Raw genomic sequence first — 16,267 nt, 5'->3', positions numbered from 1 at the left:
GGCTGATAGTGTTCTTTTTCTTACTGGTGCTGGTTATGTTTGTTGTTAAAATTCTTTGTCCCTCCTGTATCTAAAAATGGCACTGATATCCTTATATATCACACTTGGGTATCTCAGTATCACCCAAGGGGGGTGGGAGAAAAATTTGTACTTGCAGATCTCCCGTACGGTGGCTCAAGCTGGAAATAAAAGTGACTGCTGGATATGCTCTCACAGCCCAGCGCACCTACAACAAGGAATCCCAATGATCGGAGTACCAATATCCCTCCGGCAATGGGGAACAATAAACGGCGGCTTCGTTAGACACTACTCGTTAGCTGCCCATCGGTCCGCTCCTAAAGAATGGAGGGCCGCCCCTGCTAACTGGATAATCTCCCCAAGAGTAGAGGCGCCTTTCTGTTACAGATCCAACAACACCGGAGCTTATAATAAAGCCACACCTGTAGGACACTACCCTCATTGCCTAACTACTCTAGATTATAGCCCCAATAGCACCAGTGGAATCCTGTTGGGTAATGTACCCTCTCTCAATTGTACAGGATTCATGGTCTACAACTTTTCTAAGGAACCTCATGTTGCTCTCATTGCAAACAGATCGGAATTTTACATTGACTCCAATTTTACTTCTTGTAATATATCTCGGTCCAGCAGGATAACAGCTGAACGTGGTCCGTCCTATACGATGCATATTAATCGAAAGTGCCGGATATGGCACAACACCTGTCGAGATTTGAGTACCCTTTCTGCCCCAGGCCTTTACTGGCTCTGCGGAAACAGGGCTCATAAAATCTTGCCCTGGAATTGGGTGGGGGCATGCACTCTTGGACGTGTTATCCCTGGTTTTGAAATGCATAGTACAATATATCTGGAACAAGTAAAAAATTTCAACCATCACATGAAAAGGGCGGTTAACCCCTTAGCTACCAGAAACACAGGGTTCCATCAATTTGTAAAAACCTTCATACCGTGGCTTGAAATAAAAAAATTGAAACTAGCCATAGTTAACATTTCAGCCACAATAGAAGCTATGAAAAATGCCACTGCAGATACAATTCAGGCTCTACAAAAAAAAGTCTTACATCAGGTGGCCTCAGAAAATACTGACTGGGGTCTAAAAGAAATGTGGTCTTGGCTAACCTCCTGGCTCCCAGATTCCGGGGCCCTTGGCAAGAAAATCCTGTATGGAATATTGTTTGTCTTGATAGTTCTGATAATGTTTTATGTCTTAGTGCAACTGATCCTCTGCTGCGTGAAAGCCAGCAGGAGAAGCTTTAGCAAGGCAAGAAAACCCACAGCAGAGTCTAGAATAATGGTATTACAAAAGTGTGAGCAGATTAAAAAAAAACATAAAAGGTTGCATGATAAAATAGAGGGGCTCATGAAAATAAATATTTAAGGCTAAAGTGAGACTAAATAGTCTCAAAGGGGGGGGAACTGTGGAATCAGAAAAAATATATGCCTTAAACTTTGATTATTTTAGTTATAAGATGACATAACCGCTTTGTGGAGAATTGCTGGCTCTGTATAGTAGAACAGATAAGAGAAAGTGTTTGTTCTTTGTAACTCCTCTGCAACTGCTTCGCTCACCGCGGCCTTGAAGATAGCAAAAAGTATGTACAACTCTGATTTGCAGGTGCAAGAAGGAGGTTTGTGAACTAACCTCGCCTCCCCCATTAGTTCCCATCCTGATTACAGCAAAGAAATAATGAAGTAATGTTATAGCCGCTTTTCATGCTAATTTCACTATATGATCACGTGAGTTGTAAGCAACTGTTAAAAAGTATATAAGCCTCCTGATTTTGCTCTTGGGGGGGGACCCCTTCCAAGTGCTTGAAAAATCCATATCACTTTAAAATCCCCCCTACAGCTATAGTTTCTTTTAAATAAAAGCTTCTGCTGACCTGACCCAAAAGTATGCTGCGTGTGTTTCCACGACATCAGATAAATGAAAACAAAACATAATACATAGCTGTATGGCTGTATATCTCAAGGTAGGAACTGACTTTCTCTAATATCTGTGATTGCATGTTCAAGAGTTGGTAAGACTTTTTAGTTCAATAATTTTTCATAAACATTGTCTTTAAAAAATCTTTATGAAAAGTGGTTTGGATTTTTTGTTACTGAATCTTCAGTTAGCTGTCTTAGACGTAGTACTGTAGCACAACAGATACAGAGATTGTCTTCGTTGTGTATTCTTTGTATATACACAGAGAAGTGTATACAAAATACACAATAGGGCGCATCCAGACAAGCGTGGATGTTTGGTTCCCCAGGGACAAGTAACGGTGGGGTCCTGGGGCTGCAGCAGCAGCGATTCTGCTGCGCAGAGCCTGGCCAGCAATCACAGTGCAGCTTTAGGTGGCCTGGCTCGGCTTTTGAGCAGTGCACACTGCCCGTTCATATGTTCCTCCACCTTTTTTTTTCTATGGGTTATTTCAACCCCTGGGCCCTGGATATCTGGAGGTCAAAAAAGCCCATGGAAAAAAAGGTGGAGCAGCGCATGAATGGGCAGCGTGCCCTTGCAGCATGGAGAACATATGGTGCCGCAGATGTGTTTGCGGTGCCACATACTGCACAGCCACGCTTGTCCGGATGCAGCCTATATGTGCTTTATATAAATATTTACTGCTACTGATAATGAGAATATACTCTCCATTCTGCTTAAACAAGTAGGTGAACAATTAAGAGCATGATCTGTCCTACTGCTGGCTCCAGTGTATAACTGCTGATCAGTGGGTGTGAATTCACAACTTGAGGTGCGCCACAGGGTTACACAGTTGTATATTAACATTCTGTACGTTTTGTGCATTTACCTACAGTCTTAATTAGTTTTTGAAATGTAATTCTAGCACAATTCATTTGTAAATGATGAATGCTTATCTACTCTGGATAGTATAGTAAATACTACCTCTTGCACAGTGACCTCCCACTGGAAATTCTTAGTTAATATATGGTTAAGGTTGTGGATTTAAATGCAAAAAAGTAAGAAGATTCACATTTAAGAAGTTTGAGTCCTGCTCTGCTTCTGGTTACCTGTTCACCCATCTGTTGTTGTTACCCTAATAATCTTAATTCCTTCCATAAAAACTGTTTTCCTTCTTGCCTAGGAATGGATCTCTCCATAAAAAACAGTGAATAGGATGCTATTCATACAGAATGTCAGCACTCTCAAATAGAAATCCGTCATCTCTTACTGTGCGCATATACATAATATAGTCACACGCACACAGAACCCCAGGGATCTTTAATTGTTACTGTAATTTACTACTACTACTACTACTACTACTGTTGTTGTTATTATTATTTATATAGCATATTTAAAATATATAAAATATATCCTGGTAATTTTAATTTATAATGATAATAATAAAAATATATCCCAAATGGAATATCAGCCCATCATATTTTTTCATCTCCTTGTGTGTAGGAGAGAATTATGCAGTTGATGGCCCTCTATGGAGCTTGTAGTAGACTGATGAGGCAGCAGTGAATTAATTCTTTTCAGGTTTATAATATCTGGTTATGAAAAATATCTGGGCCAGAATGCTCTAACATTTTGAATGTACATGGACTGGAGTGTTCACACTGGGGGGGTTTCTCTCCTCTTGTCTTGGAGTTCTGTGTCCCACATGGAGAGGAGGTTGTCTCCCTGATTCCTGTTCCTGAAGTGACCTCTGTTCTACCTCATGCAGGCTGTTTCCATTCTGGTACAGTTCTCTTGGATGTCTCCCCATTGAGCGTTATACTTGCAAGCGGGTCAGATGCTCAGCTAGTCTAAATAAGTGTTGCACCATCAGTGTGAAAATAGACTATTTTGCATCAGCCAAGGATGTTCAGGCATTTTTTTTCTGAGTTGTCCCTTACTCTCTCTGGCTGGATGTCCACACCACAAAGAATGTCCACACCATGACCCTGGCACTCTCAGGTAGAGTTGCACACATCAAACCTGGAAATGTGAGAGAGAAATGTGCTCTGGGGAGAGGTACTCTCTTGTGGCTGGACATAAAGGTCTCAAGAACAGCATGCTGTGTAGCAGTCTTGGGAGACATCCCTTGAGTGGCTTCACCACTGCATTTCTGGGTTTGGGGGACGTGAGTAGAAGCAGTGGATGGGGTGTGTTCTAGCATATCCTCCCCCAAGAGAACCTTCTACATGGTATAGGCATACCAGAATCTCCAGGTCTTTCCTTTTATTCTTTCTGTCTTATGGAGGTGGTTCCAGACTGACTAGATCTGCTCATTAGCATCTTGGACTGATGTCCTTCTTGGAGCTAGTTAAGGCACCAGTGAAATGTTCTCTCTTTGGTTTCTATTACAGAGACTTCTTGTAACATTGGGTCAGGCTGCTCTTGGATAACATCTGTGGGTGCCTCTAGAAAACCAGACTGGGTACTATCTTCAGTGAGTGTCTTGGTGCCACAGGAGCAGCGACAGCTTCTGGAGAACAGTTCATCCATTGGAGACATAGAAGGTAGGCAGAGTTCTAGTTCATTCCTAAAAGTATACAAATGTACATACACACGTCTGTGACCATCCATCCTTGACCTTCTCAAACTGCTGAACTCAATTTACCTGCCTACATTGAATCCCACTGTAGACCCTAGAAGACATCTCACTAAGAACTGTATGTATTATAAAAAAATCCATCAGTTATTCTTGTGTATGCCTCACACACTGGAACTGAGAATCTTACATAGCTATATCTAGCACCTACAGTGTGGAAGCCCTGCTCACAATGCTGTGTGGTATGAAGCAAGATATATTGACAACAGGAGGGTTTTATGCCACACATATTTGAAATGCAGGGGATATATTCTCAAAGGCCCAAAGATAAAGGTAAATAACTTATTTTGTATCCTTAGTGCACAGTGTATCTATTACCATAGAGAACCAGATTCTGAGAAATGCAATGGTCCTACCACTCCTGATATGGCTACTTGGATATGCAGGTCCTAGGCCTGCTCAAGGGAAGTACATCTGTACTCAACCTGCTGGACAATCGGCAGCAATCAGCATATTACTGATCATCCTGCAAGGCTTTCCTGCAAGTTGCCCAGCACTTGCAGCTCCCTTTGATTTTAGTGGGTGTTGTTAGGCTCCCAAGTACTCATCACCTCTTAGGATATGGCCCATGACCATTATGTTCTTGTGAGTACAGTTGCACTCCTGTTGAAATCTTTAGCAAAATTCTTATTGACTTTAGAGGGACCCAGTCCGACCCTTTTACGAATTAGTTTTATGCCCATCCAGATCAGAAAATGCCACTCTAACTAGAGGGCGAGTGTTCATGATACTCAGGCCCTCTACACAGCTAAATGACCCCTTATATTTATTTTCTTATCTGTGTTTGAAGTAAGTTTCTAACTACCATTTTATCCATCACATCCTCTCTCCTTTTTCTTTCTTACTACCTTTTGATTCTTCTCTGCTTTCCTCCTTTCTTCTCTGCTCTTTCACTCAAACTCTTCTTTCACTTTTTAAAAATGTATTCTCCTTTCATTTATCCTATTTCCTTCTCTCTTGTCCTTTCTCCCTTCCTTTTCCTCTCTTTATATTCTCTCCCCACTTTTTTCTCCTTCTTTCCAGCCAGAGACATTCTTCTCCTAAATGCTACCAGGCCCTCGGATAGATGTGAGTTCAGTCTCCGTAGCCCTGTCCTGCCCAGGAGCTCAGAGTCCTGCATGCTGGAGCTGGCCATATACTTACCTGGAGCTGCTCCTCTTCTCCAGGGACTCACAGTCAAAGTCCGGCACGTGGAGACAAACCAGGACATAGTCATCCCTCTGAGAGTTGGACATGAAAAGGATGGCTGGTAAGATCATCTGCCTGCAGCTATTTAGACTTAGCACTGAGGGTCAGTTTCTTCACTGCATTGGGTTTTAACATCTGTTCTTCTCCCTTCTCAAGATCATTATTTCTGCAGACACTTGGGACTGAAACAGGAACTTAAAGAGCTAAAGACCCAGGCTCTGAAACTGATGACTGTCAGACTCATTCCCCAGGGAGTAGGCACAGAAGGAAACGTATAATGTAGTGTAGGTTACAATTCCTCCAAAGCTTTTAATAGGGTGAGGATACCCCTTTTTTCCCTGTGTCTCCCTCACTAGTACTGAGATTATATGCCAAACATCTATGGGTCCAAAATACAGCTTCAGAAATGGGCTTATTTTTCTAAATAATATTGGGGGTTTATCATAGTGACAGGGGTCACATTTTCATTGTTTGTTCAGGTATTTTTAGCTACTGTAATGTTTTGAGTATAAGTTGACCCTGCATATATGTCAACCCCCCATTCTCAGGTTCAATTTTAGGGAAATGATTTTTTCCTCGAACTGTTACTTCCCTTACAAAATGCCACAGCAGAATCAACCAAGGAAAGAATTTGCCCTCCAAAAATTCTAAAATAAGAAAAAAGCATCCTCTATACCAAAGGCAGTTTTGCCCCAGGCTCACCATATTGTCTTCAGCCTAAAATTCCACAGCAATACAGATCAATGCTGATATTTTTAATGTAATGGAAATTATTTACAGGTTTGAGCAGGGACAGATTCTTATCAAAAGGACAGATTTGAAGTGCAGTTCTGGATTCAGACTTCTTATGACACGATGAGCCAAACCCTGAATCTAAATAATCCCAAATTCAAATTGTCTAGTGTTTGAGGAGCTATGGGGAAGAAGGACGCGGTAGCTGTATAAATATTTTCTGACAACTGTGTTCTGTTGGAAAATGTTAACTTGTTGCATCAGAAATGTTTCAGTGTTGGTTTTGACCAATTTCAGTGAAACATGGGTAAGGCTCCAAACTGAATCCTGCATAGTTTCCTATCAGCTCACCTGTGTCCTGTTTCCTGGCTCGGCGGCTCCAGTGGTGCCCCGCCATATGGACCGTTCCAGAGGTGGGGACCCAAGGCTTCTTAGCTTCCGGCAGCCTGTAGTTGAGACAGACGTCTGCAAGCCTCTACTTGACACCAGGTTCCAAGGATTTCTGAGTTCCTATTTTGCCATCTCCCACTCCAGTGAAGCAAACCAGTGAGATCACCAGGAACTCAGGTGGTGATTTGGATCACCCAGCTGTTGTGCGTCTTCTCCTCATGAGCTGAGTTTGCCACATCACAGTAATCATGATGGAGTAGATGACCCCTGTGGCACCCATAAGGACAACAAAGTCTCCTTGTTGGTGCTGTGCCAGGTCACTGTCTCAATCATAGGTCGACCTGTGTGTAAGTTGATTATGGTTCTTTCTGAGGGGGGAAAAAGGCCAACTTATGTTCAGAACAATATGGTATCACAGAATCATCCCATCATCCCAGCCTGGGCAGAGTTCAGGGGTATTCTGACAGAGAGAGGAAGAACAGGCAGACAAGTAAATCTGGCTCTTAACCTGAATCTCCCTTTCTTTGATCTTCTTCCATTTGCTTTTTCATTCCCATAGGTGTTAGAATATACAAGGTAGGGGGAACAAGAGGGTTCTTTGAGGTGCAGCAGGGGTCTGAATTGCAGCAGGAAAAAAAAGAGGAGAGCCCACATGCCTATTGATTTAGAGCCTTCCTTGTGCTCATTTTTCTTTTCTCCTGCCTGCCTGTTAGGAGTTGGGGGTAAGTACACTGAAGGCTTTTAGTTACGATGCCTGATTAGCTTCTATGGAGACTTCCAGCAACAGATCCCTATTCTTGTTTCCCTTGAATTCCCTGGCGCTACCTTTTGTTGCCATGGATATACCCAGCCAAGACTCCTGTTCTGGTCAGCAGTTTGACTTAAAAGTTTAATTGTCAGGCCTCTGATCCTTTTACTTCCTGTTTTTAATTCCTGCTCCCTTTGTTTCCAGGCAGGCCTGTACCACTCAAAATATCTTCTTACTGATGTAGCAGGGAAGCAGTTACTTTCTCAAAGGTCAATTTCTAATGTCATTCTTGCAGCCTGGACTGTGATTGCCCCTTCTAGAATGTAGCCAGTCCCTGCTGGCCAACACAGCTAGATTTCAGAACCATTTCAATGTATTAAAAGCCAGATTGATACAGCAGCACCCACAAATATCTAGTCACTTGGTATAAACTGTAATTCCCTCCACCCATCACTCAGATGCAGCTGTCTCTGGAGTGGAACACAGCAACTGTTTAACAGTCTGCTTGAATACTAATCAACAGTTTGAAGTGATGGAGTTACAATTATCTTTAATTAAAATTACAGTAGTATTGAAGTAGTTAAAAGATAATTAGCTCAACTGGAGTTTGGCCAAGACATTGATGTTAACACCTTAGCCTAATGAAAAGATTAATTAAATAATTGCTGGGATAATTGCATATGTTTTAAAGGCATCTAAAAGATGGAAAGCAATTCTGGGCTGTTTAAAATTTTTGGAAACAAGAAAAAGAGGCTGGAATTGGAGACCTTTAAATGAATATTATTTGGGTTTTTTTCCCCCTTTATAATTAAACTTAAAAAAAAATATCTGCACAGACCCAGGATGAAACATGCTTGGGGTGTGTGATAGTGCAAAACTGACTCACTGCATATTGATCTACCTTCTCCTTGCCCAGTACATGATCACATTTCTCTGTTGGATCTTCAGACCTAGCACAACCACTTGTCAGGAAGAGAGAGACTAGGCTGAAGAATTGGATTTTTGGATGGTTTGGGATTGTTTCCATGTTTTTGTCTGCCTCCATGTGCTACTTTACAGTTGGGAATAAAAAGAAGGGCAAGGACCAAACAGTTGAGTAGTATAAAATTCAGTATTCAGTTTATATAGCTAGCCAGTGAAACTCACTTCCTCAGGACATTGCTGAAGCAAAATTAGAGGTTTATGTCAGCAAAAAATTAGCATTGCTGTTTTTTTCAGGGAGGCAGGAACCACAAAACACCTTACTTCAGCCTCTCCCACCAATCCTCATCCCTGTTGCCAAGCCATAACCCACTCAGTTCAAGTGGACCACTCAGTTCAAGCGTGTACCATGCACAGAAGAGAAGTGCTCCTTGGAATGGTATTGTCCTCTCTGATCAGTGTGATTCATCATCAGACTAGTAGTGCTGAAGCTGCTGGTCCATTTTCTCCTATCCACAGTTCAGACCAGTCTTTGGTGAAACCATTCCAGGAAGAGAACAGCAAAAAGAGGAGGCTGGAGAACACCAGACACCAGCTCCCCTCATCTCCACTGTCTGGATTGGTAGCAGTGCTTCTGTAAGGTGACCACTTTGGATGTAATTTTGACCCAAGTGTCTAACCAAATTCACACAAGCACCAGCAGACTCACCCTATGCTTGAAGAAAGGTGTTCGTGCCCACAAGTTTGCAAAGAACAATTTTTCCAACTATTTAGTTGGTCTATTAGAAGATACCTCATTTACCCAGAGAACCATGGTTAGCCAAATTCAGGATATTATGGGCTATTTCTTTTAGAAGGAGAAATAGATACTGGGACCAGTGTTACTTTAGGTTGATGATGCACACAATTTTTCACACAACATTAGCCAGTGGGAAGCCCTTCTGCCCACACATTTTTTTTGCTTTGCGTGACTATGTGCATGAGTCTGTGCATTGCCGAATAAAGTATGATTAATGGCATGTCTGCACTGCCTGTGCCATGTCTGGAAGTCCTATTGCAAGGCCTGGCCTGTTCTGCACACATGGGTTCTTTAAAAAGAAGGCAATGTACTGGTAGCCTCCTTAGGATAGCCCTGAGCACATGCACTTAAGCTCTCTGTCTCAGGTGTGCTTATTGGTGTGCACTCAGGGCTGCTCCATGGTAGCTGCAGTGTCTTGTTTTTTGGGAGTTGCTGGCCATGGAGCAGGAGTGAATGGGCAGAATGTGTTTCACAGCAGTGCTCTGGGTGCAGATCAGAGGCAGTCCCCAAGGGTCCCTCAGCCACTTTCTCTAGTACAAGAATGTTCCCCCTCTTTTCACTCTAACACAAGAAGCTGTTATTGTTTGTATTCAAGCATAATTTCTCCAGATCCAGGAGCAGGTTTCTTTGCTGGAGCTGGTCAGGCATTAAATAGAAAGGATTATTTAGAAGTGGGGAGGCCTTTTCCTAGCAGAGGGAAACAGAGGAGCCAGAAGTTTTGTAATGCTGAGAATACCAATGAAATCTAGAAATGACCAGGGCAACACAGGTCATTGCGTTCTCTTGAAATGAGCATTCAGGTTCTTTACAGATCCAAAAATGTTTTGTTTGTCTGCAAGTTGCCCAGAGATGTGTAAGGCTCTGACAGCTTCTCCAAGTGTGTGTGCAGCTTTAATGCCTCTATTTAGAAGTGTAGTATTATTAGCCAATTTACTGAGATCTACCCTGACATAAAATCGATAGTAAAGGTATTGCCAAGCTGGGCTTATCTGAAAGCCAGCTACAACGATCTATCTTCTGCTTTATATACAAAAGGCTTTGTTCCTGATTCTATTACGAAAATTAAATTGGCTTTGAATAGCCTCTGTTTTTGATCCCGGGACCAAGCAAAGAAGGTACATTATTTATGGCATTGGAAAACTTGCTGCAGTTAGATATTGGAACTGAGGGTCTTTACCAGGAGAATTCCTGGGCAGTGCTTTTAGGTAGAACATTGTACCTCTTTTTGCATGATTTTTTCATAGATTTCATAGACATCAGGGCTGGAAGGGACCTCGGAAGATCATCGAGTCCAGCCCCCTGCCCAAAGGGCAGGAAGTCAGCTGGGGTCATAGGATCCCAGCAAGATAAGCATCCAGTTTCATCTTGAAGGTGTTCAATGAAGGCGCTTGAACCACCTCCGGTGGCAGGCTGTTCCAGACCTTGGGGGCTCGGACAGTAAAGAAATTCTTCCTTATGTCCAGCCTGAAACGATCTTGAAGTAGTTTGTGACTATTCGACCTCGTCATCCCTTGGGGCGCTCTGGTGAACAAACGTTCCCCCAGATGCTGGTGGTCACCCCTGATAAACTTGTAGGTGGCCATCAGGTCACCCCTGAGCCTGCGCTTTTTCAGGCTAAAGAGCCCCAGGGCTCTCAGCCTGTCATGTGCGTGGCTCTTCTCTGGACTCTCTCAAGCTTCTCCACATCCTTTTTGAATTGTGGAGCCCAAAACTGGACACAGTACTCCAGCTGCGGCCTCACTAAGGCCGAGTACAGGGGGAGAATGACGTCCCGGGATTTGCTTGAGAAGCATCTATGGATGCAAGCCAGCGTTTTGGTCGCTTTACTAGCCGCCGCATCGCACCCTAGTGCGAGCTAGGGTACCTCACACTACAACTGGTGCTCCAGGGTCTCACAGGGGACTCTCACTCCCCCCACTGGAGCAACAGGTTGTGGTGCTACTTAAGATCTTACTTTTGACCCACACTCAGCCTCCTAGCAGTGGAGGACTTACCGGGGTCAGGATTCAGCCTCTCTCTCTTGGGCTGAGCCCCCTTTACTTGGCCTTGGGCCTAAACTTCAGCCTCAGGTGTCCAAAGACCTACCTGGGCCTACTGCCCTCACTCAGGGTCTCCACACCGCCCCTTCACTTGGGGCTCTAGATCTCCACCCCTTTCACTCATGGCTCCCCACTGCCCCCTCGCTTGGGGCTACTCGTCTCTGCCCCCTTCACTCGGGGCTCCAGACTGCCGTCTCACTTGAGGCCATGGGGCTTCGGTCCCCACAGGGCTCAGGTGGCTGCAGCCATGCCTGGCCCCCACTCTCCCTCCTTGGGGTCTCTCGGGGTCTTGCACCACACAGGGCTCAGGTGGCCATAGCCATGTCTGGCCCCCAACTGCCTCTGGTGTTACTTAACCCACCATTACATTTCTGGAGGTGCAGCTGTAAGATCCAGGGATGCTGATGGCTCTGTTGTGGGGTGTAGTAATTGTGGGGGTGGTGGAGATGCGTTGGCAGGTTTTGCATTTCTAATTTCTGGCTAGCCTTCAAACAAATACCGAACCTCGCTAACCTCACCCCCAGAAGCAAACTTCCCAAGGCCCAGAACACACCAAATGGATCCAGACCATGCTATGACAGGAAATGTGGTGGAGATGTTTCATCCCTGCATCTTACAGCTGCACCTCCAGAAATGTAATATCTCTCGTCCAATGCACCAAATGCCCTGATGGAAAATATGTAGGAGAGACCAAACAACACCTGCGCACCAGAATAAATGTACATCAGAAATCTATCAAAGACAAGAATACCCAATTATCTGTGGGGGCACATTTCTCACAAGAAAACCACTCTCTCTCCAATCTCTCAGTTCTAATCCTCAAAGGGAATTTACAAAACACTTCTCAGAGACAAGCCTATGAACTTCACTTCATCAATCTCCTGGATACAAAAAATCATGGACTAAATATAGACATTGGATTTATGACACATTATAACCTGCCTGACATCTGACTCCCCAGGTACCTCTCCACTATTTAACTGCTACATTCCTCCCCCTTCCCCCCGCCTGTCTCTCACCCACTGACTCCTCAATTTACATCTTCACTGACTGCCTGCCTTGCATGCCGCCCAGCCTCTGGCTTCTTTACTATTCATTTTATCCAGGAAGAGCACACACCAACTGCAGAAGCTTCCTCAGCCTGACAAAAGATTTTTAAACCCCAAAACTTGCTAATCATTTTTTCCCCAACTATTTAAGTTGGTTTAATAAAAGAGAACAGATTCACCCAAAGAACCTTGTCTGCCTTAGAGCTATGGGACATAGGAGGCATGTTACAGTTCAGTGGACGTAACAGTGCAGGGTCTCTCAGCAGGCGGACCTAATACACACTGGGCATAGTATACTGTACAATATAGGGGAAGTCATTCAGTTATGTTTCATTGCTGAATGGTCTTGGATGTTGTGCTGTGATATGACAGAGATAATGCATTTATAGCTATCTCAGTGCTGCAGAGTCCTGGAGGCTATTGTGTAATATAAAAGGAAAGCAAAGCAATCATGTCTCATTGCTAGAGGTCCCTGGTTACTCTACCATATAGCAATGGTAATGCAATTGTGTTTTGGTGCTGGATATTTCTGAAATATTATTCAGATAAAGTGACCTTACAGTATCAAAAAAACCCTGTGATTTGGGATGAAATGCTAGAGACATACTTAGGTGAAACAGAGATAGGTGAAACAAATAGGACCAGAAGACTGTGCTGGTTTAAGAGGCAGGTAAATCTCAGAAGGGGAAGAGGGAGGTTATAAGAAGATGGAGCAATATAAGCAGCATCCTTTTACCAGAGAATGTTTAGTCAGAGGCTTATTAACTAATTAATTAATTAATTAGGTAGATATTCCATTAACATAGTCTGACATAAATGAGGGAGGTCATCAGCCTAAAAACATAGGAAATTTGGAGTGTTTTTTTGTGTCTGTGGCCCAAGCCCTTGAGTTTTCATTGTGTGCAGCACATATTAAGAGTGTCTTGCAGGTGTCTGCCATTCACTGTTGTGGGGACCCTCTCCCCATCCACTCATGATCAGACAGATGGACTATTAGTAATGGTATAACATCTCCATGGCAACCACAGTTATTTTATGAAAAGTAATACTGGGGAAGTCTCATGCATTTTAGCTGCCTTTTAATGCCATTTAGCAACAGGAGGAAAGTTGTATCATGGGCCAGATTTTAAAAGATATTTAGGTGCCTAAAGATGAAAACACCTGTCTTGTGGGGTTTTCAGCTCTCCCTGAGTAAGTTAGGATTTGGGCACTTATCTCACTGGACATCTATCTCTATTTTAGGTGCCTAAAAACCTTTAAAAATCAGGCCCATGTGACAATCAGTTTTTCTGGTAGTGTTGGAGTGAGGTTGTAGCCATGATGGTCCAGAAATTATGTGGGAGGCAAGGATTTTGGGGGGTGATATCTTTTATTGAACCAACTGCATGGTTGAGATAGGCTTAGACACAATTTTGAATGCAAAGCAGGAACCTGATGTAGAATGCTTTAGTCTTTCCCAACCATGGAGTTGGTCCAATAAAAGATATTACTCCTAAAAAATTGATGCCTCTTATATCAATCTTTCTATAAGTTGCCACAAGTGTTCCTAAGATTATAGTGTCGGGAATTTTATCTATGTGGTATGTTGTATTTGTGGAGAGGTTTAAGAAGAGAGAAAATAATATTCTTTGTCATCCACAGTTTTCTCTCTGCACTCGCATTGCAGTGTAGCAGTGGACTTTTTATAACTGCCAAATACTAGGAAGACAGAGTGCACGGAAAAGGATGTTCAGTGCTAGAAACACAAGTGGGAAGCATTTAGGATCAAATGTTTGGCTGGTCATCTCCACTTTGAGCATCTTCAGACTCAGCCCTTGCTCACACAGATTCAGAGACTGCTCAGCTGATCATCTGATTTGTGTTTGCAAATACAGACATTGCATAATCAAATACGCGGTAAGCAAATTTGGGAGATGTCCAAAATAGACTGGCTGAAAATATAGGTTCAGATCCTGTTTAAGGAGTCCTTGCAAGTGGATGGGAGACCCTTACACCATCATCATCATCACTGTCATCAAGACAGAGATTTGAAAGGTGAACTTCAGTAACTTGAACACTGAGTCTATAATGCTGTTGCTGGAAACTGTTGTTCATTCTGTTGGAGTTCTTGTTCATCCCTCTTTTTGCTCTTGATAGATATTTTTTCCCTTGCCATAATGGAAAAACTTTGAGCTGCACATGCCTTGGGCTCCCACATGTTCCAAACTTGCATGATAGCTGTTTGTTGTCTTCCCATAGGGTGAAGTGGAAAGTTTTGATGGCTGAGATTGGCCAAGTGAAGAGACCTTTTGAGATTTTCCTGCTGTATGCAAATTGTGGAGCACAAGAGGCACGGCTGCTGGCATTGGGCTCTTTGCAGCTCAGGAACTGCTTCTATGGTAGGTTCCAATATACCTCACCAGCTTTGGAAAGCTGCAGTGAATGTAGTCAGAAAAAGAGAGCTGCTAATGCAACTTGCTAAGTGGGGTCTGGGAGAAGTCCAGATGGCAAGAGAATGAAACAGCAAAAGAAGTCCCGAGTTTTTGGCAGTGCTTATCTATCAATAATCACACTTGCAGGGGTGCTTCACAGACAAAAACAGCTCTCAACCTACTCAATTAAAAAATCACTCTCTTTAAATGGAGGACCAAAGGTCAAAGCCTTAGAAATTTTGTCCATATTGAAGCAGTCATGCTTCCATCCCTCTCAGCTTGTCAGAAGAGATCTGCCTTGCCTCATTGTTGGGCAAAAAAACTAGCAACAAAGAATGTAGCTGGGACGGAAGCACTTGCTAAAATCATTTCAAATATTTGGGCCAAGTTGTTTTCAAAAGTTTAATATTTTCTTTATTTAACAAGTCAGAAGATGGTTCTCAATCTTTTCCTTACCATAAACCCCATATTCCAACAGAAATACATTTCTGGGCCTTCCATCACACAGCCTCAAAGAAAGGCAGAATGGGACCACCACATTGAGAATTTCTGTTATAGATCAATGAAACAAATAGAAATTTGTTTTCCTTTTTACCACTGTGCTGCTTTTTATTTAGTATATTTCAAGCACCAGATGTGATGAAAGGGGCCTTCAGGCCTGTTCTCTGTCCCTCTACTTCACTGTGCTGGGAGAAGGAAACTAGACTCATGAGTTTCACATTTCCTTTATAGACCGTGAGGCTGCAGAGTGCTGCGTATGTGGACAAAGCAAGCCCTGCATGCATGTGGAGCTGCACTGACTTCAGTCACTTTGTCCAAAGCCTTTCACACAATCAGCCTCATTGTCAGCTTCCCTTTCTGGTTCTCAGGGACTAGCATGATGCCTGGCAGTGCTGGGTAGAAGCACTGCTGAGGATACCTTGAATTTAAAAGTATCCATGGAAATGTGGGTTTTGTTACCTTAAAAAAAATGTGAAAGGAGTTTTTGACCCTCAGAGAGATTTCCTTTGATTTATGTGCTTTTTGCCCCCATGCAACCCCTAAATTTTCGGCACAATTTTCATGACAGCACTAGAGATTTCAAATATTTTCCATGTGCAAAGCATTACGTAAAAAAAAAAAAAAGGTATTCAGTGGAAGGCAACTTCAAGGGATTTAAGTGAAGAAGGATGAGTTAAAAGGATGGCTGTGGTTTTGGATGTAGTGCAAGTACAAAGAAATATGAAGGAATGGTGGGAGGGAAATGGGAAAGAGGGGGCAATAAATAAAGTCCATGTGATAACCCAAGTGCCCTAAGGAAATATCATGCTAATGGTGAACTAGCAGCTGCAGCGATCCCCTATTATCCAAAGAATGCACTTCTAGGTCACATAGTTCTTAAAAGATGTAGAATCTACCTTGGGGATTGGATTTACCAACATCTGTTAT

The 16,267-nt window shown here is 43.0% G+C and overlaps 1 protein-coding gene across 1 annotated transcript in view; it reads left to right on the top strand.

Moving 5' to 3' along the window:
• Positions 1-16,267, top strand: part of LTK (leukocyte receptor tyrosine kinase) — a 181,756-nt gene that overhangs the window by 94,653 nt on the left and 70,836 nt on the right. The window contains exons 3-5 of the mRNA XM_025205317.1: positions 4,318-4,470; positions 5,586-5,811; positions 14,667-14,806. Coding sequence (XP_025061102.1) covers positions 4,318-4,470; positions 5,586-5,811; positions 14,667-14,806 — 519 coding nt within the window. The remainder of the gene's footprint in view (positions 1-4,317; positions 4,471-5,585; positions 5,812-14,666; positions 14,807-16,267) is intronic.

The sequence above is a fragment of the Alligator sinensis genome, unplaced genomic scaffold, assembly GCF_000455745.1.
Source record: "Alligator sinensis unplaced genomic scaffold, ASM45574v1 scaffold108_1, whole genome shotgun sequence".
NCBI classification, from domain to species: domain Eukaryota; kingdom Metazoa; phylum Chordata; order Crocodylia; family Alligatoridae; genus Alligator; species Alligator sinensis.
The sequence above is the reverse complement of the archived record's forward strand: the minus strand, read 5'-3'. Positions and strand labels throughout refer to the sequence as shown.